Below are 22,512 nucleotides of genomic sequence, written 5' to 3' on the forward strand. Positions count from 1 at the left end.
CTGGTACACTGAGGGTAATTGGTTCAGCATTTTTCTTGTGACTATCTTCAAGGATGTTTTGAATTACCGAGAAAAACTTTGGCTCGTTTGTTTGTCATTTATCACTTTCTAGCTATTGTGCGATCCACCTGCGCTAGACAACTGGATTACTTCACAGTGCACATCCTTATACGCATTACGTAATGCATGAAGAGAGTTTGTCTGTTTTGAAACATTTTATTTTGTGATGAAGAACGAAAGTGCGATAGAAATAATACATCAATCAAGATGCTAATTACAATTTACATACCGAATTATTGTATTTTAGAAAGAAATTTGACCTGGCCAAAACAGTTTAATCGCTTTATCTTTTTTGTTTAAAATTTTACGTCAAAGTAGTCTAATAACCACTTTTAGAACTTTCAAAACCGCACATTTTCGTGCGTGGAGAATGTTGCTACGTCATTCCGTTCAAAAGATATTGATGATTTTCTAGAAAAAAATAGGCACTTTTCAAGTATTTTTTACTTCAGTTACCCCTCCAATTTTTTTAAATGTTTTATAACAACATTCTCTTTCTTCTTGGCGTAACGTCCTCATTGGGACAAAGCCTGCTTCTCAGCTTAGTGTTCTATGAGCACTTCCACAGTTATTAACTGAGAGCTTCCTCTGCCAATGACCATTTTGCATGCGTATATCGTGTGGCGGGCACGAAGATACTCTATGCCCAAGGAAGTCAAGGAAATTTCCTTTACGAAAAGATCCTGGACCGACCGGGAATCGAACCCGTCACCCTCAGCATGGTCATGCTGAATACCCGTGCGTTTACCGCCTCGGCTATATGGGCCCTTTTTTTATAACAACATTTTATCGTTTGAATGCTGACAAAAGATATTTTTTATGCTTGCCCCAACTCTTCATACCTATCACTTTAAAAAAAAACTGTGATATTTTAAGAAAAACACCTGTAAAAGAGATAACGACCATCTCAGCGCACGAAACGACGCGTCTTCAAATGCTCTACAAGTGTTTTTGAGGGACTTTCATGAAAAATCGAAACTTAAAAAGTTAATGCCAGAAAACCGGTTTTTCTTGAACCACCCTAAGCTTATTCAGAAAAAAAATATCTCTAGATCGGTCAGTTTTAAAGCTACATAAAAACTGTCGTCAGCAAACTTGCTCAAAATTAATAGATCTAAAACTTTCCCGAAGAATGCATATAGTTTGCAAATAAAAAAGTTTGGTGTCCAATTTATTTGAAAATATGGACAACCCTAATTTTTATGCACATTGGAAAGAGGGGTCTTATTATTAGGGACAACTTTGCAGAAGACCATATTTTGTCTAAAAAATCATTTGAAAATCTTTCCTCGTAAATCTGGTTCGGCGGCTGTTCGAGTCCGTATGAAGTTGATCATCAATATTAACTCGATCTCGATCAGCCTAGATAGCTGTGTAGTGTCGGAGGCGATTGTCTCAATTGGCTAAGAATAACACTACGGACCGCCTGTTCCGGTGGCAAGAATCCACCAACAGGTGACCCCTAATTCATGGTGTGATGCGGCTTTATGCTTACCGTGCCTAGGAATGAATGGCTAGGGGGGTCTAATAAAAACCTAACCGCTAACGGAGCCTGTGGAGTACCAGGGCGCCCTCCACAGTATTTTGCCCTTACTGCGCTAACCGGAGCAATGGTGCAGTGGACCTTGTGTTCTTCCGAGACAATCAGCTGCCCTTCTTTAGTCTCACTTGAGGCTAAATAAGGGCGGGATTATGAAGATGTTGTTAATTAGTTTAAATTTTCACCTTTATGGTTTCGCATTATGCGATTTACACAGTGTATTCTGTGTATCCTCGCCTTTGGCGTTTTCCAATCGATACCGATTTGGTTTTATTGTTGCTGTTCTTTGTTGTGCTGTTGTTGCGAAGAGTTTAATCTTACCTAGTTTGGGTAGTGGCTACGTTTAGCCCGAGCAGAGTCGGATAGCAAATTGAAAACAAATTTTGATGTTGTGATATTGCAAATTATGATAACTCAGATTGTTGCCGTTTTGGTTGTTTTAACGGTTAAAACATCAAAAGTGAGAGCAGAAGAATGTTCCTGTGACAGCAAGTTGAAAACAATGCCTGCTATCGATGATACCAAATTGATAACTATTTTGATTATCAGTTCAAGAAAAAATAAAAATCGTTAAATGTAAAGTTTTTCAGTAGATTTAAAAACATATATACAAAAATATAATTGCACTAATGTTATATCCCTATTGTTATTATACATAGACTGTTAGAAGTTTGAAAATTATTAGTATACTGGACATTCGTTTATTTGTCTAATCAACAGGCTATGTTAAGCTATGACATAAGCAATCATTTAAAATGACAGCAGACAGAAAACAAAATTTGAAATCAAGTTTAGCCAAGATGACCTGATATGAAAAGGTGTTATCAATATGCTGCTGAATACACATCATGTTTTTGACTTGCTATCATTTTGTTGTTGGACTTTGCTCGGGAGGATAGCTCAGATCAATCTTCAGCATAAAAGAACAGCAACGATCAATCTTTGCAGACTTATGCAAAATGGTACAGCCCAAGTGGCCTTGGTACAAGAACCTTACTTTCGTAAAGGAAATTTCTATCTAGGAAACCTTGTGAACCCGGTGTTTGCCACTTTCAGTAAACATGAAATGGCAAACTCGCGTGTCATGCCTCGAGCCTGTGTGCTTGTCAACAACGCAATAGTTGCTACACTCATCTCTGAACTAACCACCAGAGAAGTATGTGCTATCACAATTGATGTATTTGTTGGAAACCTCAACAGGAAATACGTCTATTGTTCTGTGTATTTACCGCATGATGAACCATCCCCTACGGATGCTTTCAAACAAGTCATCGTATACTGCACTTCAAAAGGCCTTCCGCTAATTGTTGGCAGTGATGCTAATGCTCACCATATCATCTGGGGCAGCTCAGACATTAACTTGAGAGGCTCCAGTTTGATGGAGTACTTAAGTAGTACAGATCTTGCATTACTTAACATAGGCAACCGCCCAACCTTCATGGTATCTGCTAGAGAGGAAGTGTTAGATATAACGCTTTGCTTTAGCAGAATTAGTCACGAGCTGACCAATTGGCATGATGAAGAACACAGCGTAACAAAAAATAACTTTTGGTCTGTCTCAAGAGCAAACTTATGTGTCTCCGAAGGATTTTGGGCCGCTGAATCCGAATCCGGGCTCAGATTTGCTCCAACACGTCACAATTTTGAGCTATACCTCAATTTATAGGGCAAAACATGCGGTTTTGGGCATTTTTGACTGCAAGCCATTAAGCATGGAAATATTTTTTTTAAGCAATCAAAAGGTAAATTGGTCAATAAACATCTAAATTAACGACTCATGCAAAATATTTCGTTTTACCAAATCGAATTTGATAGTTTTAAGCGATTTATGTTAGGTACGATATTTCCCATACAAGTCACCCTCCAAAAGTTGCATGCAAGTTTTCATACTAACATAATATGCTTAAATCTATCAAATTTGATTAGGTAAAACGACATATTTTGCATGAGTCGTTAATTTAGATGTTAATTGACCAATTAACCTTTTGATTGCTTAAAAAAAATATTTCCATGCTTAATGGCTTGCAGTCAAAAAAGCCCAAAATCGCATATGTTGCCCTATAAATTGAGGTATAGCTCAAAATTGTGACGTGTTGGAGCAAATCTGAGCCCGGATTCGGATTCAGCGGCCCAAAATCCTTCGGAGACACATAAGTTTGCTCTTGAGACAAAAAAATGTTGCGCTGTGGAATCTTTATCTGACCATCGCTATATCTTTTTTGAACATTTAAATGTTACTTCGCAAACATTGCGTTTCAGGAATCCTCGGTCAACAAACTGGGATCTTTATATTGATTTGGTTGCAGCCAAATTTCATGGATATTCACCATCCATTGACACTCCAAGTGATTTAGATGATGCCGTTGATACTACAACGACCTTCGTCATGGATGCTTTTGAAGAAGCTTGCCCTCTGCGGTCTGTGAAGACCACAAGAGGAACCCCTTGGTGGAACTCTGATCTGGCGAAACTCAGGAAACAATGTAGAAAGAGTTGGAACAGACGACGTTCGGCTGGTTCGGAGGCTTTCAGGTCGGCTCGCAAGGCCTACAGGAAAGCTCTCCGGTCTGCTGAACGATCCGGCTGGAAAAACCTTTGTACAAATGTTTCCAGCTTGAGTGAAGTCAGTCGGTTAAACAAAATCCTTGCGAAATCTAAGGATTTCCGGGTGAACGAACTTCGTTTGCCAAATGGCGATCTGACTTCCTCTGATGAGGAAGTTCTGGAATGCTTATTCAGCACACACTTCCCTGGATGTGTGGATATTACATCTTCGGATGATCCTGATGTCTTTTCTTGTAGTTATGATTCTTTACACTGAAATAAATTTTGTTGTAGTTTCCACCGATTCCATGGTAAAATTAAGAACTGTACACTCAGCCAAATAACCTTAAGATTTCCATAAGGCCAAACTTATGAAACGGCCTTTAAATTATTCATAATGATTCGGATGAATTTCATAAGGTCACTCTTTGTTGTAAAATCGTCTCACAGCTTGGCTTTTATTCATGTTTAGCAACATGGAATTCTCAAGCGTCGGTAGCCGTGTGGATACAACACGGGCTCGGTGATCCCGACGTTCATGGATCGAATCCAGTCTGCATCATTTTAAGATTTTTTTGTTCTTTTCATAAGTCTATCTTATAAAATTTGTCATAGCAAGCACGATCATTTTTCATAAGGTTTTCTTATATCATCCATAAGAATTAGTTATAGCAAATTTTCATAAGGTATTTTGATGAATTTTGCTAGTTTTTTTCGCTGAGTGTACCAACAATTTTCAACCGAATGCAAAATTCTGTTAATTGTACTGGAACATTGTCAATATTACCATGCATGCAGTACCGTTGACTGAAAATATTCTTGGTTCTACTATTTGGGCATTGTAATTTCGACCATGCCGACTTGAATGTTGCGCGTCTCTGATAAACATGGTCGAAATTACAATGCCCATATAGTAGAACCAAGAATATTTTCAGTCAACGGTACTGCACGCATGGTAATTTTGACAATGTTTCAGTACAATTAACAGAATTTTGCATTCGGTTGAAAATTGTTGGTACAGTTCTTAATTTTACCATGGATTCGGTGGAAACTACAACAAAATTTATTTCAGTGTAGCTTCGGCTCGGAGTATTGTAACTATAGAATCGATTGAGTGGGTTCTTAATAGCTTTGCTCCTTTCAAATCTCCTGGGGCAGATGGGATTTATGCTTAGAACTCATTGTGGATCATCACATCCAGGGCCGGATCTAAGGGGGGGCGGAGGGGCCCGGGCCCCGGGCCCCCACATTTTAGGGGCCCCCACAAAAACCTTTTTTGGTTGCTTATGTTAGCTTTATTTTTCATATTGCTCAAGTACTATTCGAAAAAAGGAAAACACATTTTTGGTCATCTCTCCGAGGGGCCTCCACATCCGCTTGGGCCCCGGGCCCCCACAATCGTTAATCCGGGCCTGATCACATCCGTGATGTTCATCTGGCCAACGTGCCTCTTCATGTGAACCAACATGCCTACCAATCTGGTAAGTCCACTGTGGCTCTTTTACACAAGGTTGTTTACGATATCGAGAAAGCATTCGCTCAAAAGCAATCTTGTTTGGGCAGAGTTTCCCATTGCTCATGTGTACATAAATGTGACAGCGAGCCTCCCACCAAATTGTCTCCCAGCTCTTTAAAATCGCAGTGTGCTGCGCTGCTAGGAGGCTCACGAAAATTTGGTGGGTACGAGCTAAGCACATAGCTCCCCGGGTGCTCGTCTCATGCGCTGCGTGAGCTGTTGGTATCTAAGGCACCCTACACACCAGTCAAACGGTTTGACCAACATTGACTCCGCCCCCAGGTAGGTGGTTGAGTTGGTGCTGTGTTTGACCGTGTGTGATGCTGTTTGACGAACCGATTTAACCGATTAAATTTGGCAGTTCGTCAAACCGATTTGACGGTTGACGGTTTGGTCGGCAAAAATCAAACCAGTTTGATTTTACTCAAACCAACGGTGGGCGGAGCCAATGTTTGACGAACCGATCGTACCGTGTGTAGTGTTGTTGCACAAACACAGTGCGATTTCAAATGGGGAATGATGTTGGTGCAACCAAAGTGACATGTTGGTGCAACACGATTTGGCAGTTCGTCATACGGTTGCAGGAACATTCGCTGGTTCGACCAACCGGGGGGCGGTGGCAATGTTGGTCAAACGGTTTGAGTAGTGTGTAGGGTGCCTAAGGTGAAAAACATCTTCTTGGTAACGAAGAACCTCAACAACTTTTTTCCGTACACAACACAAGTGTCTGGTTGGTCTATGCGATACGTCTAGGGACTGTCAATGCAAAGGTTAAGGTTTCAATTCTCGTTCGTTTAGGAAGTTTTTGCCGTGAAATTTTCTAATTTAATCAGCGCATGAGACGAAGCTCATGAGACACATCTTGAGAAAAATGAGGCGCTCAACTTTTAGTCTCAAAATGTACTGTGCTCCTGGGAGCTTGCTTGCAATGTGGCTCCCGTACATGGGACTACAGCACGTGTACATCAACTCTGTGTTTGGGTATTTTCCGAGGGGGGCGACACATCCAGATTACAGTAGACGTTCGGTCGGTGCAAACGGTTTAACTGCAATGCTTTTTAACTGCAAGTTCGGTAAGTGCAACAAATTTGCAGTTATCGCACCGCTATCCGTCAAAACGGTGCGCCAAGTTAGCCCAAATGAACAATCGAATGAATTTTTCGTTCATTTAACGTCAATTGATGGGTTGTTGACGCCTATCTGACGTTGCAGTTATCGAATTTTGTTCGCTAACTGAAACGTAAACATGTTGCAGTTATCGAACGTCTACTGTATCATATTTTTGCCAAAAATCTTACACATCTGTTGCACTGTGTGTTATCTGTTTGCATCTTGATAAATCTTCTTCCATCTAAAATCCATCTCAAATCTTTTTTCAAACTGTTCACATCTTTCTACATCTTGTGCGATCGAAGTAAACAAGACAAACGATTTTGTTTATAAACGTCAAACAGATCGATACTATTATCGTGCCGTGAATCGCGCAACTAAAATTTGTCGCCGGGAGGTAGCAGGAACACCACTTATCGCATCCGGAAGAGAAGCAACCGCAGCAACCCCGTGGCCGTGTGAGAAGCGCGAGGTGAAGCCCCCCCAAAAATCAAACAGAGATGGCCAATTTCAACCCCTATGGTCACCAGTAGCGATTCCGAATTGAGTAAGGATATTGGACCAACAGCAACAGCGACCGAGAACGAAGCTGGAAGGATCCTCCGTAGAAAAATTGACTCATTGGACGCAGGTGGAATTCGGCGAAAGAGGTATGTCAGAATATGAGTGTTAGTACATAGTGACAAACAGATGACTATTTTGATTACATAATTTTTAGACACATCGTTCGCACACCTTTCAATCTTCAGTGGAGAATACGAGAATCTGTGACATGTAATGTGATGCCAGGAATAGTCGGTCCACCGATGATGAACCAAAGGCTCCCGTCACATGACGCACTCTTGGAATAACACCACGTTCACCGTGCCAGTGCTGTTCCTGGCAGCAGCTGCCATGCCATGCATTATAAGCCATTAGCACTGTCCATCCCACGGCCACCGGCACGGATTTCCACATCAATCTGATGCTTCATGACGCTAGCCACAATCCTTTCTAACAACTTGACAGACTATCCAATCCAGCCCGATGATAAACCAGTGCCACCGCCTACAACAAGTACCTGCTGCCACACCGGCGAGGCATTCGAGATCGGCCACCACCACAATAGTAAACGATTGGGATCGAGATTGGGATTGGATCGAGTACTATTTTAAGGATACTACTGTAACCGAGACTGCAACAGCCCGCAAATAACTCAGCGTAAACTTGTTCGTGCACGCCTACATTGCCCCGGGGATTCATCAGACAATGGAACACACACGGTGATCATCCGGAAGATGGCCAAGAAAGTTTAAAAAGAACTGTTGTGTCACGCAGTGTACGGTGAGAAACGAATGACGTTACGCTGAACACATATTCCGGATCCTTTGGAATTGATGATGATCAATCGCTCCAAGCTGAATTAGATGTTGTTTCTTATTATAAAAAAAATTGTAAATGTTTTGAAACAGAAACATGAAGCATTTTTGCAATTAATCTTAATCAGCCGTTCGATTTGAATAGGTCGTACGTTTGCTTTGAATTCTATGCAGCAAATTCAATCATTTCAAATCGAACGCAACAAATGTTGCTTTAAAATTTTAGTTACTGTATCGGCACAATCAATAATGGAAATAACGGTCATCATTGTACATAATCAGTACCAAATATATATATTTTTGAATGAAATGTTCCACTTCGCAAACCTTGACATTAGAACCCGTTCATTCGTTATGGCTAGTTTCCACTTGATAAGTATTGTGTAAAAGGATAGGACAAGTAATGCTCACGTAAAACTTTTGCGATCAAAATTACTTAAGGTGAAACTCCTTGGAGTCCACAAATCAGTGTTCATATGTATTGGTAAACTCACCTTTATAATTGTATTGGTGATGCACATAACATTGGACATAGTTGCCAGTATTTTAATTATCTTTTTCACGCAAAAGTCAATATTTCTGTCATAAATACTGATCCATTTGTCTGTGGGTAATTTTTGTCCTAATCATTTCAATATATAGCTTAGGGAACGTCCATAAATTACGTCACGCTTTGAGGGGGGAGGGGGGGTTCAGAAAAGTGTGACAACCCCTACAAAAGTTTTAGAGGTCCCATACAAAAAGTGTGACATAGGGGGGAGGGGGGGGGGGTTGAAAATGGTCGATTTTTGCGTGACGTAATTTATGGACGTTCCCTTACCTAATCAGCAAAAATCCACAGGATTCGATCTTTCTTGCTTAACAAATAAGTGACGTGATTGCCCTGATAATTCACTCGCTTCTTATCCCGAACATGGGCCGTATTCAGATTCAGAGTCATCCAAATCTGCACACTTCTTTGAATAAAAACCACCATTTCACGGAATCTCAAAAGTCCGCGCCAGAGGAACGACTAAATTTTGCTCCAAACTTTTAGCCCATTCGCGTGAAATCACTGCTTTTCACCTTTTTGATAGACGAAACATTTTTACTTTGACCGTTTGATGCGCTTCCAATGACGACGCTGACATCACTGCACAGCATAAACAAAGCAACACAGATGCGCCGTACACGGCGCAGCTGATAGAAAATTAGAAAAATAAAAAACGTGATATCTTACGCTCGGGTGTTTTTTAATAGCACCGTTTTCGAAAGTTTTAGTTATTCTCCGTGAAATACCTACTAGTACGAAGTGATAATTGTTGAAAGCTTGAAAGTAAATCGCCCTGGAGAGGCTAGGTGAAGTGGAAATAGAAAAAATTTAGTGAAATGTGTCGGTGGTTTCCGGGCTGCAAAACGTTAACAGCCACTGATGGTTTTGGGGAGGGTGAACAAAATTAGCACGGATTGGGAGATTTTGACCTTTTTCGGCCAAAAAAATTCACTGAAGTGTGAAATTGATAGTGTCTGGAGTTTCTGATATCATTGCAGAGGGGCTTAATTGAAGGTAAGTGGAATTATTTGAGCAAATTTGGTGAAACGGTGGCAAATGGGATGGTATGTGTGGGGTAGCCATTCGTGCTGCCATGACAGGGACTCCTTCCCATATGTCCTTAAGCGTTCGCAGCTGATAAGTAATTCGCAGCCAGAAAGCTAATTGCCAACAGATGGCACTGACATGCGATGCTGTCAGTCATGTTGTTTTTCCGTACGGAATAATATGCCGATGTATTATTCCGTGAGTAAAGGGACATTTCTCTTTCTTTGTGTTTCTTCTTTCGCGCCTGCGCGTTCACAGTGTGCATTAGTATTTAGCCGTGTCGCTCTAAAATGTGTACTCCGTCTCCGTCGTCAGCATGGCTGCATCTGAACACGAAATTGAATTTCTTGAGGTTGAATAATTTGCCGTTACGTAGTTTAAAAATTTATAAAGACACCCCAAAACTGAATTGTTTATAAATAGTTCGAGTGTTGAAAAAAAAGTAAATAGCATTTGAGTTTAGCTGATAAGGAGACAATGATTCTAAAAACTGTTGCATCATAATCATTTCATTTCATTTGTTGAATGTTCTATGGTGCACTAGAGCCTGGGAAGTCCCGCATAATCACAAACTGTAAATGCACTGTTTTACATACTGTAGGTAACCATTAGCAATTGTCATTTAACCATTTCTTAGACTATCGGAGGTAACAGTAAGCTAACCATTCCATGTATAGATTTGCCAGTTTGACAAACGGTAATCCGCCAATTTACAGTATGTGGAATAGGCGGTTAAGATAGGTTACCATAAAAATTCGCTCGTTTTCTCGAACAAATTTTTCGCAATACAGTAAAGGAAACGGTCAATATATTATCCAGTTTTTCGTACAATTCACTGCATAGCAAATAGTAAGAGAACAGTTTAACAGTAAATCTAGAAGAAAAACGAACACTGTATGGGTTATTATTGATGTATGGTGTTTCGTGGTATTTTATGCGTATGGAATATGGTTCTGCTATACTTGAACCGTTTGAAATTAAAAGGCATTCATGCGTTTATCGGATATTTTTATTTAACAAAATACAATACCTCATACTAGGTTTGGTAATACCTACCACTATTGACTGATTAAGTGGTAATTGCTGTGGTGAAAGTGGACTTCCATCGCAGGGAGCATTCAATTCCCGCCCGCAGCAGGGCGAATCCTTCGGTACTCCCTTTTGCGGGACTCCCCGCAGCCGCAAAGTAAGGCCGGATCCTCGGCCGGATCAAGTTTCTCCAGTTGACTTGGAGCTCCGGAATCCTGCAAAACAATTTGCATCCGATGAAATATATCACAACATAAAAAATAAATTAAGTCTTGCAAAACTTACCCTTGTTTCATCCATACCGTGCTCAAGGCGCTTGAAACTGTTATCCTTTCAAGAAAAGTTTTCAGTTCACTGCGGGCGAAAGATTTTGTTTTTTTTTTCTACTTATGCAAACTTCAAAGTTCGACCGGTACAAATACCAATGCAAGCTACTATTTAGCAAACTGTTGAATTTAGGTGGCATACAGTGAAATGCGCATGTGTAAGTGTGTTGCGGAATGAAAATCACAAACCGTTTGAGAATAGGTCATTCTATATTGCGACCATATCTCCTGAGTTTTCATCACTATATCATTCGACAATTTCTGCACAATATGACATATTGTTACACCTTGGTATGTAGGCAACCCACCGTTCTTTAAGATCAATTGCTTCGAATTTCACAGTTTCAACAGAAAAGAACATGTTCGAGGTACAGTAACAGTTTGATATAAAGGAGACATACTGTGTGGAGAATAACCCAAATTGTATTTCTCTATGCGGGAGACTGTATTCGATGAAATTTTGACACAGAAAATAATGTATAGCTTTTGATTGCGTTCACAAAATCAAATATTTTTTTGACCAGGAATAATATATAATGTGTAGCTAATACCATAACAATGGCAACAAATTCAGTTTGATATTGGCGCAGATATTGTTAATATCATAAAATAAGATTTTAGCAATTTTTTCACCCGTTTTAAAAATTGTGTAGGTTATAATTTTGATGTAACTCGTCAAGACGTCTGAAAATTTGACTCGAAGTTCTTAATAGAGTATCAATAAACTGATAAAAAAAATCTAAAAATCGGTTCAATACGTTTTTCTAGTATTCAAAACTCAAATCGCTTCAAGGCATATTTTACAAGGTTGCGACCTCAGTTTGGTTTCTGCTTTCGGCAAGCACAGACGCATGCAGATGTGCTCTCTTGCCGGTCGTAATCTTTCACAATAGCCCTAGCAGTTTAGGTATTCATCACGCGCGCTTTATTGTTTAACGGTCGGTTGTTGTTGGTGCTCGCTTACACGGCATAAGCCATGGATGAAATTGTGAACACGGCACAGTTTCGTTTCCCTACAGCTAGCCCCAGACCATCATGGGCTGAAATTGCTAGCTTCGTAAAGCAACTGGAAGGGGATTTATTGCAAATCGAAACCGCGTATAGAACTGCCCAGGAACGATCTCTGTTCATTAAATTTACTTCTCGGGAGGCAATGACAGAATCGCTCAGAAAAAATGCGGATCCGAGGAAGTTCTACTACACAAACGGGGAGGCAGTGGAGGTGCAAATGTCGATCGCGGGCAGCAACGTTCGTTATGTCCGTGTGTTCGACTTACCGCCGGAGGTGAGTGATGAAAGACTATCGCTCGCACTAGGCGAATACGGTAAAGTGGAGCGCTTAGTTCGTGAAAAGTACGCTCCGGAGCTTGGATTGGGACATATGCACACTGGGGTACGTGGTGCGTATATGGAGATAAAGAATGCAATTCCACCGGCAATTGATGTAGGTAGTCGTAGGGGACATGTCTTCTACGATGGTTTAAAAGACACCTGTTTTCTTTGCCATGCCGTGGGTCATCGAAAGGACTCCTGCCCACAGCGTGTGCGCCGGCACAATCAACGACCCGGATCGTATGCAGCTATTGTTTCCGGACAAACACCAGTGGCGACAGCCCAGCAAACGGTAGAAGTTTCGGAAGAAATTATTGAACTTACGGAGGAAGACATTATTGAGGAAACAACGGAAACGGAAGATATTAATGAGGAAATAACGGATCTACATCAAGCGGAAATAACTGGAAGTGAAAAAGAACGTGAAAAAGAGGAACGTCGAAAAGAAGGTACAGTAGACGTTCGGTCGGTGCAAACGGTTTAACTGCAATGCTTTTTAACTGCAAGTTCGGTAAGTGCAACAAATTTGCAGTTATCGCACCGCTATCCGTCAAAACGGTGCGCCAAGTTAGCCCAAATGAACAATCGAATGAATTTTTCGTTCATTTAACGTCAATTGATGGGTTGTTGACGCCTATCTGACGTTGCAGTTATCGAATTTTGTTCGCTAACTGAAACGTAAACATGTTGCAGTTATCGAACGTCTACTGTATTGCAACACTGGTGCAGGTGGCAAACGCGATCAGTGAAGCGGTAGGAAAGCAGCAAGCATCCCAACGTCGAGCACAATTCGCATCATCAGGATCCAAGGAGCATTCGAGACCGAAAAAGTTATGCGCTCGGAAGAGCATGTATTGATTTTCTTATATTGTTAATTGAATGTAATATTAGATCTTATTACTATTCGTGAGCAATCGGCTCCGTAAAGTTTTTCACTAAACGATCGAGCCAATCAAATAAATACCTTGGAAAAAAAAAAAAGGTTGCGACCATTCATTTGCAAAAATTTACATTCATTTGCTATTATCTCAGTTCAGAAGCATGCTATCGAAAAACAATGTATGGATGAATTTAACCTTGTAATTTTATCTGAAAGTTTGCCGAATAACATTGGGGTCGCAAACGTATACCAAAGTCGTGAGCGAGCTGTGAAGGCAACTCTCCACGCGGTGAATGTAAATTACATTGCTATTGAAAGAATCTCTGTAATCGCTCGTGTAGATATTCCCTACAAAACTGCTGGAAATATTCCTTAAGAAGCTGTTGGAGGAATTTTATAAAGAACTCAAGAGCAAGTCTTCGAGTACTTCCATAAAGAATAAAAACAACTTCTGGAGTATTTTCATGAGCAAAGTTTAAGAAACTTCCAGAATGAATTCCAGAATATGTAATCTGCAAGGAATCCCAGTAGAAGTTCTTGGAGGAATCCCGGAAGGATATCCTGGATGAATTATTGGACAAATCTTAGAAGGAACTCCTGGAAGAACCTTGACTTATTTTCCAGGAGTCTGGAAGTTCTGATGAAATTCCGGAAAGAACTTTTGAAAAATTCCCGGAAGATACCCCGGGTAAAATTTCTGGAGAGGTCCCTGATGCCACCTCTGGTGTAATCTTAGAAGAAAATCCTTGAGAAATACCAGAAGAAACTATGTGAGGAACCCATAAATTTACTCCTAGAGGAAATCTAGAAGGAGTTCCTGGAGGAATCCCGGAAGAAGATAGAGAAATTACAAAAATAATTCTTTGAGGATTCACATAAGAAACGTCCAGAGAAAACCTAGAGGAATCTCAAAAAGTTGTATCTTAGAAAGAACTCCTGGAAGTTTCACTGAAAGAACTCCAGGACGAATCTAAGAATTAATTCCTGTGGAAATCCTAGAAGGAAATCTTGAAATAATCCCTAATGGAATTCCTGCGGGAATCTCCGAATAAATATCTGAGTGAACCCCGAATAAAAAATACTTAAGAAATCCCGGATGAAATTATTGTAGAAAAGTTCGAAAAAACTCCTGGTAGAATCTTAGAAAACACCTCTGGAGAAAACCCTGAAGGAACTCCTAGAAGATCCCAAAATAAAAAACAAAACAAATAAATAAATCCTGAATTACAGTAGACGTTCGATAACTGCAACATGTTTACGTTTCAGTTAGCGAACAAAATTCGATAACTGCAACGTCAGATAGGCGTCAACAACCCATCAATTGACGTTAAATGAACGAAAAATTCATTCGATTGTTCATTTGGGCTAACTTGGCGCACCGTTTTGACGGATAGCGGTGCGATAACTGCAAATTTGTTGCACTTACCGAACTTGCAGTTAAAAAGCATTGCAGTTAAACCGTTTGCACCGACCGAACGTCTACTGTAGAAGGAACTCACGGAGGGATTTTTTGTAGAACTTCTAATGAAAATCTCAGAGACATTTTATGAGAACCCCGTGCGAACTTCTGGTGGATTTTTCGGTGGAACATCTGGAAGAATTTCAAGAGGACTTTCTGCGAAACCCCAAAGAAAAACCTTCGTACGGAATGCCAAAAGATTCATCACAAAGAATCTTTCGTGGATCTTCATTAAATTCTCCGTGAAGCTTTGTCCTACCACGTATTTCGTCTCAAACTCCACAAGGTAACCGTCAGAGTCCCAGCAGAATTCCTCCCACCGTAGTCTGAACTCCAATATTGCAGAATTTATAATTAGTATCCAACCATAGTTCTCGCTGTAATACCATTAAAAGTTACCTCAGAATCCCAGCGTAATGTCTCTCATTAGCATTTCCCTTGGAGCTCCGTTGAAATCTCACTATCTGGAATTTCCCCATACGCGCGCAAAAATTAAATTTAAATTTCAATCACACTTCCTGAGGAAACGAGCGAAATTTCTCTAAGTCCAAATCGTAAACAACAAGGCCACCAAACGCCACACGAACAACGAACAATTTATCTAGCAACCGCCGTATGCAGTGCCCTATTCTTCACATCCTTCTTACAGCATTGTTTCGTAAAAATGCTGTCGGTTAAACAAGTCAAAATTACTTACGGAAAAAGGAGGAATTTTACTTGAGCGCTCTACTTGGGAACTGGAAACTTACCATTACAAGAAAGAGGGTATGATCCTAGATAGTTACGGTTTTGAAAATCTTGTATTAAGATGCTCCACCGGCGGATGAAAATCTGGCCGGTGCAAGCAAAATGGAAAAGCTCACCTTTCGAAGGGAGCTGCTGAAGCGACGGATTCGATCCGTTGGGCCCAGCGAGAGACTGCCGTAGAAGCCGAAATGGATGGAGCAGTAGCAGTCAATGCGGAACCCGGACCGGACAAACTTTACGATGGGGGAGCGAGACGCACGGGATCACCAAAATTGAGTCTAAGTTGTTTATGCTCTTTAGATGCTTTTCGCTATACACCAAGTGAAGTGATACGTTTCTTCAGGATATTTTGGTGAATTCTTCCGTATATTCATACAAGACATTCTCCGGATCATGATTGTCTGAACAGAATTGCTGGTGGGTTACCCAGAGATAATAGCCGGTGAATTTTCTGGAATTGATGCAGAATTGCGGAGGGTTTCCCGGAAATTATTGATGTTGATTTTTCTGGCAAACGGCTGTGAGTTTCATCGGAAGAAATTGCTGGAGGACTTTTTGGAATGGTTGCAATCCGTAGGTAATAGTTGGATACTATTGGAGAATTTCCCAAGGGGATTGATCGAGCATTGACCGGAAAGGACTGCTGAAAGTTGTTCCATAATAAATGGCCAGAGGTTTTCCGGGAGATAATAGCTGACGGATTTACACGAAAGAATGATGATGGATTCTTGGAAGCAAACGTTGTTGGATTGATCGGAAGGAATCGCATTAGTATTTCCTGTAATAAATTGATGGATAATCCCTAGGGGCGAGACAGATCTAACGAGAGCAAATCTGTGCTCGAGGTGTTGCTCAGAATTCCTCACAGTTCCTCAGAATTTCTCCCATTTATGCCAAAGTGTGATCTGGCACCAATGTCAAACTGCAAAGTGTTGCGTGTGCTGAATGAAAATTGCAGTTTTAGGGATGTCTTTCAACAAATTTCGTCGATCATCGATAAAAGGAGTAACTCAGAATTTCTCAGAGTTGCTCTCGTTTGCACAGTGTCTTGCCCCTAGGATAATCCCCCATCCGAAATTGCTGCAGAAATGCAGGATGGTGCTGTACGGATTCTCCGGAAGCATTTGCCTCAGGTAATTGATGATGAATTTTCTGTAGAGTTGCTGAAAAATCCTTTGGAAAAAAATGCTGGAAATTCCAGGAAGGTATTACCGAATAATTATTGGAAAGACCTAAGCTTTCTCGAAATTAAAAGTGAAATAGTTTCCGACTGGAGGATTCGCCAGAAGGAAATGCTAGAGGGCTGCTCGCTGGAGGGATCCACAGAAGAAATCACTGAACAAATTTCCAGAAAAAAAATCACTGGGGGTTTTCGGAGCTACTGGAAATTTTCCTGGTATTGCTGGAGAATGTATTCTCCAGAGAAAATGGGTTCTCTTGTATTCTCCAAAGGAACTACAGGTTTTGTTTTTTGGATACGTTTGAAAAAAAAACTATAAACATTTGATTTTAGAATTCTAGCATACTATGTGAAAAGAGACTTACTATTATTTTTGCACCAGCTCACATTCACGCTTAATTTTTGGTTATTTTTATATCTATTCTATAGAATTACGCAACTTAGCTCAAATTTGCTTGGATAAATATTTAATTTATGTGTAATTGAACTTTGTTGCGACAACGGAACATGAGCGCTGGGAACACTGCTCTCGGAGCATAGCGCATCCCTCGCTTTCCAGCTGGGCTCATCGGTGACAGCTGCATGCTGCCACACGATAGACGTCAAAAGCATAAACCGGATACCAATTATTTTAGTTGTCAAACCATTATCATTGTATTCTAAAACAACACTTATGATAGCCATTCCAATGTATGCTTTTATCCCGTAAAGTTGTGTCTTAATTAAAGTTAAATTTGTTTCGCTTACGATCGCGTTTTATACATTTGATATGACCAATCATATCACGGCCACCTCCCACTAACGCGTCGTAACAGTGGCGACTCGGGTGCGCGAGTTTTTGTGTCGTTTTCGCGAGTTTCTGTGAAAAATCCAAAATCGCGCCTCCCACGCGGAAAAAGCGCAAGCTCTCATCGTCTGCAGAGGACGATTCCGAGATGTCGAACGGAGATGCCCAGCAAGCAGCACCGTTTACCACGGATGCGCTCATCCTCCAGGTGCTACAGCAGCTTCAGCAGACGCAGCTTGTGACGAACGAGCTCCTCCGTAACCAGCAGCAATCCCACGAGCAGCAGCGCGTGTTCATCCAGCAGCAGGAGAACACCCTCCGGAACATCCAAGTCCAGGTTCCGGCTAACCCAGAATCGATTCTGGACTCGTTGGCATCGAATGTAAAAGAGTTCCGGTACGATACCGAGAACAGCATCACCTTTTCGTCCTGGTTCTCCCGGTACGAGGAGTTGTTCGCCAACGATGCTGCGCGGCTTGACGACCAAGCTAAGGTTAGGTTGCTGATGCGAAAGCTCGGCATCGCAGAGCACGAGCGCTACTGCAGTTTCATCCTGCCGAAGACAACGAAGGACTTCACCTTCGCAGAAACTGTAGCCAAGTTAAAAGGACTTTTCGGAGCATCGGAATCGCTGATTAGCAAACGCTATCGCTGCCTCCAGACCGCAAAAAGTTCCGCCGAAGATTTCGTGACATACACCTGCCGAATCAACAAGACGTGCGTCGAGTTCGAGCTGGGAAATCTTTCGGAGGAACAATTTAAAGTGTTGATCTTCGTCTGCGGTTTGACGTCGGAAGCGGATGCCGAAATACGGACGCGGTTGCTTGCGCGGATTGAGGAGAAGAACGACGTTACTCTCGAACAGTTGTCCTCCGAGTGTCAGCGCCTGCTGAACCTTCGGCACGATACCGCCATGATTGAAGCATCCAGCAACACAGTGAATGCCATCAAACAGCGATTCCGCAAGCAACCACGACCGTGGAAACAGCCGTCCAGTCCGTCGCCGCCGTCGTCGTCCGGCGAAAACAAGAAGAAAGTGCCACCTAGTCCCTGTTGGAAGTGCGGATCGATGCACTACGTGCGTGACTGTAGGTACAAAGACTACCAGTGCTCAATGTGTAAACAGTGTGGACACAAAGAAGGTTATTGTGATAGTGACAAAAAGACCCCTAAGAAGCGGGTGAAGAGACGATTGCGAAATGTCACAGTAGAGACAAAGACTGTTCAAGTCTCAGTGAATAATGTGCGAGGAAGAAGAAAATTCGTTCCGGTGTTTCTGAACGGTGTCGCGGTTCGACTACAGTTCGACTCGGCGTCGGACATCACCGTAGTGTCCAGCGAGACCTGGAAGCAGCTCGGACAGCCACCAACCAGACCTCCATCAGTGAATGCGAAGACTGCATCGGGCGATCCTCTGAACCTGCTGTCGGAGTTCGATTGCTCGATCACCGTAAACGATGTAACGCAAGTGGCTACCATCTACGTCGTTTCGCAGAATCTGCACATCTTGGGTCTGGATTTGGTGGAGAAGTTCAATCTGGATACCGTGCCGATGAACGTGTTCTGCCGCCAAGTGAACGATTCCTCTACTCCTATGGTCGAGCGGCTCAAGACCGTTTATCCGCAAGTGTTCAGTGCCAGTCTTGGTCGGTGTACCAAAACAACAGTGAAGTTAGACCTCAAGCCAGACCAGCGTCCAGTGTTTCGACCCAAGCGCCCCGTGGCATACGCCATGTATCAAGCCGTCGATGAGGAACTGGACCGTCTCGAGCGCTTGAAGATCCTCACTCCCACCGACTACTCTGACTGGGCCGCACCCATCGTGGTCGTGCGGAAGGCAAGCGGAGCAATTAGGATTTGCGGCGATTACTCGACTGGTTTGAATGACGCCCTCCAGCCGCACCAATACCCGTTGCCGTTACCGCAGGACATTTTCGTCAAACTCGCCAACTGCAAAGTGTTCAGCATTATCGACATGTCGGAGTCGTACCTCCAGGTCCCCGTCGATGATTCAACGAGTACGCTCCTCACTATCAACACCCACCGGGGCCTGTATAAAGTAAACCGCCTGGCACCCGGAGTGAAAGCTGCACCGGGAGCTTTTCAGCAACTTGTAGACACCATGCTGGCGGGGCTTGAGCACACTTGCGGTTATATCGATGACGTAATCGTCGGAGGCAAAGATGAGGAGGAACATTGGCGGAACCTCAACGCGCTCTTCCAGCGCCTACAGGAGTTCGGGTTCACGGTTCGCCTGGAGAAGTGTTCGTTTGGGCGTGAACAAATAAAGTACCTGGCACACATGCTCGACCAGCACGGAATTCGCCCCGATCCAGCGAAAGTAGAGGCCATCAAGCAGATGCCGGCGCCCAAAGACGTGTCGGAAGTTCGGTCGTTTCTCGGAGCCGTAAACTTTTACGGGAAATTCGTACCGCAAATGCGTGCCCTACGTAGCCCGCTGGATGATCTACTGAAAACCGGAGCAAAATTCGACTGGACGCCACAGTGTCAGCGAGCTTTCGACGAGTTCAAAACCATCCTTTCCTCGGACCTACTTTTGACTCACTACAATCCCGATCTGGACATAATCGTGTCAGCCGATGCATCATCAGTCGGCCTGGGAGCGACCATCAGCCACCGCTTCCCGGATGGGTCAATAAAAGTCGTCCAACACGCCTCAAGAGCCTTGGCACCCGCCGAGCGCAACTACAGCCAAACGGATAGGGAAGGATTAGCCATCATCTACGCGGTAACCAAGTTCCACCGCATGATTTTCGGCCGTAAGTTTCTGCTCCAAACTGACCACCAGCCACTACTGCGCATCTTCGGTAGCAAAAAGGGCATCCCAGTGTACACCGCGAACCGGCTGCAACGCTGGGCCCTAACGCTATTGTCCTATGATTTCTCCATGAAGTACGTGGCCACCGAGAAGTTTGGCGACGCCGATATCCTTTCTCGCCTTATCAACCGCCATGCGAAACCCGACGAAGACTTCGTAATCGCATCCGTCACATTGGAGAGTGATATGAGGTCAGTAGTATTTGATACTTTTAACGTGTTTCCTTTGAGTTTTAACACAGTACAACAAAGCACCAAATTGGATCCGGTGCTCAAGAAGGTCTACCGATACATCCACGATGGCTGGCCAAAATCCTTGGCTAGTAACGCAGACCGAGAACTTCTTCGCTTCCACAATTGCCGTGAATCCCTGTCTACGGTGCAAGGCTGCATCCTTTTCGGCGAGAGGCTTGTAATTCCAGCCCCTCTGCGCAAGCGGTGCCTGGAAGTGCTTCACCGGGGCCACCCCGGAATTCAGCGAATGAAGGCACTTTCGCGCAGCTACGTCTATTGGCCGTCGCTCGATAGTGAAGTCGCCGATTACGTCAAGGCATGCTCCCCATGCGCCCTAACAGCGAAGTCACCCGCAGCAGCCCCACCTGTGCCGTGGCCCAAGCCCGTCCGTCCCTGGCAACGAGTGCATATAGACTACGCCGGCCCCGTCGACGGTGACTACTTCCTGCTCGCCGTAGATTCCCATTCGAAATGGCCAGAGATCATCCGGACACGTCGTATCACGGCGTCTGCAACGATCAGCATCCTCCGAAGCATTTTCGCACGCCTGGGGATGCCGGAAACGCTCGTGTCAGACAACGGCACCCAGTTCACGAGTTCGGAATTCGCCACGTTCTGCTCAACAAACGGAATCGACCATGTAACCACTGCACCGTTCCACCCACAATCTAACGGGCAGGCCGAACGGTTCGTCGATACCTTCAAGCGGGCGATAAAGAAACTCGAAGAAGGGAGAGGTTCAACCGATGAAGCTTTGGAAACGTTCTTGTTGGCCTACCGAAGTACACCGAACCGATCAGCACCCGATGGTCTATCGCCGTCGGAAATCATGTTCGGACGTCGTATCCGTACATGCCTCGAACTGCTACGTCCGCCAGCCGAACGTCCTCCACCGGTACCACCACCGGTCGACCCGAAGAAGCCCAGCATGAGGTCGTTCAACGTCAATGACCTCGTCTACGTCAAGATCTACGCCAAAAACGCCTGGAGCTGGATTCCCGGCAAGATTGTCGAGCAAGTAGGACAAGTCATGTTCAACGTACTGACCGAGAAACGTCGCTTGGTTCGATCCCATCTGAACCAACTAAGGGGTCGAATATCATCTGGCTTCGATCAAGATCATGGCATCAACAAACCGTCAGGACAGAAACAACTTCCGCTGAACGTCCTTCTTGATGCGTGGAACGCGTCACCCCGTTCAAGCAGCGAAGCGACCGCCTCGACTTCGCATTCAAGCGACACCATTCGGATTCCGTCGTTATCACCACCTTGTCCGGCCGTGGAATCGGACATGTCGTCGTCGTCCTCAAGCACTACATCTTCCAGCTTCGAGTCGGCTGCCGCTAGCACTCCGACCGTACAGCCCAGAATACTTCGTCGATCTTCCAGACCGAGAAGACCGCCAGCGAGGTTCAACCAGTACCAACGGTTCTGAAAAGGGGAGATGTTGCGACAACGGAACATGAGCGCTGGGAACACTGCTCTCGGAGCATAGCGCATCCCTCGCTTTCCAGCTGGGCTCATCGGTGACAGCTGCATGCTGCCACACGATAGACGTCAAAAGCATAAACCGGATACCAATTATTTTAGTTGTCAAACCATTATCATTGTATTCTAAAACAACACTTATGATAGCCATTCCAATGTATGCTTTTATCCCGTAAAGTTGTGTCTTAATTAAAGTTAAATTTGTTTCGCTTACGATCGCGTTTTATACATTTGATATGACCAATCATATCACGGCCACCTCCCACTAACGCGTCGTAACAAACTTAATTGCGTGAATGAAGTCGAAACAGGTGCTAACGTATTTGTTTGTAAAATCAATAACACCCTTCTCACATTTTTCACTCGATTGACCTTCGCTCATCTACATTCAATCCATTCACATCTCCTTCCATCTCAACCATCTCAAAGCAGCGCTCGGCAGGATTTGAAAGTGGATGCAGTGCAAAGAAGATAGAAAAATCTGATAATTGCACACTGATCTAAA

At 43.3% G+C, this 22,512-nt stretch overlaps 1 protein-coding gene across 1 annotated transcript; it reads left to right on the forward strand.

Moving 5' to 3' along the window:
• The first annotated feature begins 17,155 nt into the window (after positions 1 to 17,155).
• On the forward strand, positions 17,156 to 22,282 carry LOC134287906 (uncharacterized protein K02A2.6-like). Its single transcript, XM_062851092.1, has one exon. It carries the CDS (start codon positions 17,596 to 17,598, stop codon positions 21,952 to 21,954), a length of 4,359 nt encoding a protein of 1,452 aa, XP_062707076.1. The 5' UTR covers positions 17,156 to 17,595; the 3' UTR covers positions 21,955 to 22,282.
• The last annotated feature ends 230 nt before the right edge of the window (positions 22,283 to 22,512 follow it).

Source organism: Aedes albopictus, chromosome 2 (genome assembly GCF_035046485.1).
Source record: "Aedes albopictus strain Foshan chromosome 2, AalbF5, whole genome shotgun sequence".
In the NCBI taxonomy this organism is placed as follows: Eukaryota; Metazoa; Arthropoda; class Insecta; order Diptera; family Culicidae; genus Aedes; species Aedes albopictus.

Bases quoted from the DNA above. Each gene is read 5' to 3' on its own strand.
- LOC134287906 (XM_062851092.1), top strand. From the start codon at position 17,596: ATGTCGAACGGAGATGCCCAGCAAGCAGCACCGTTTACCACGGATGCG.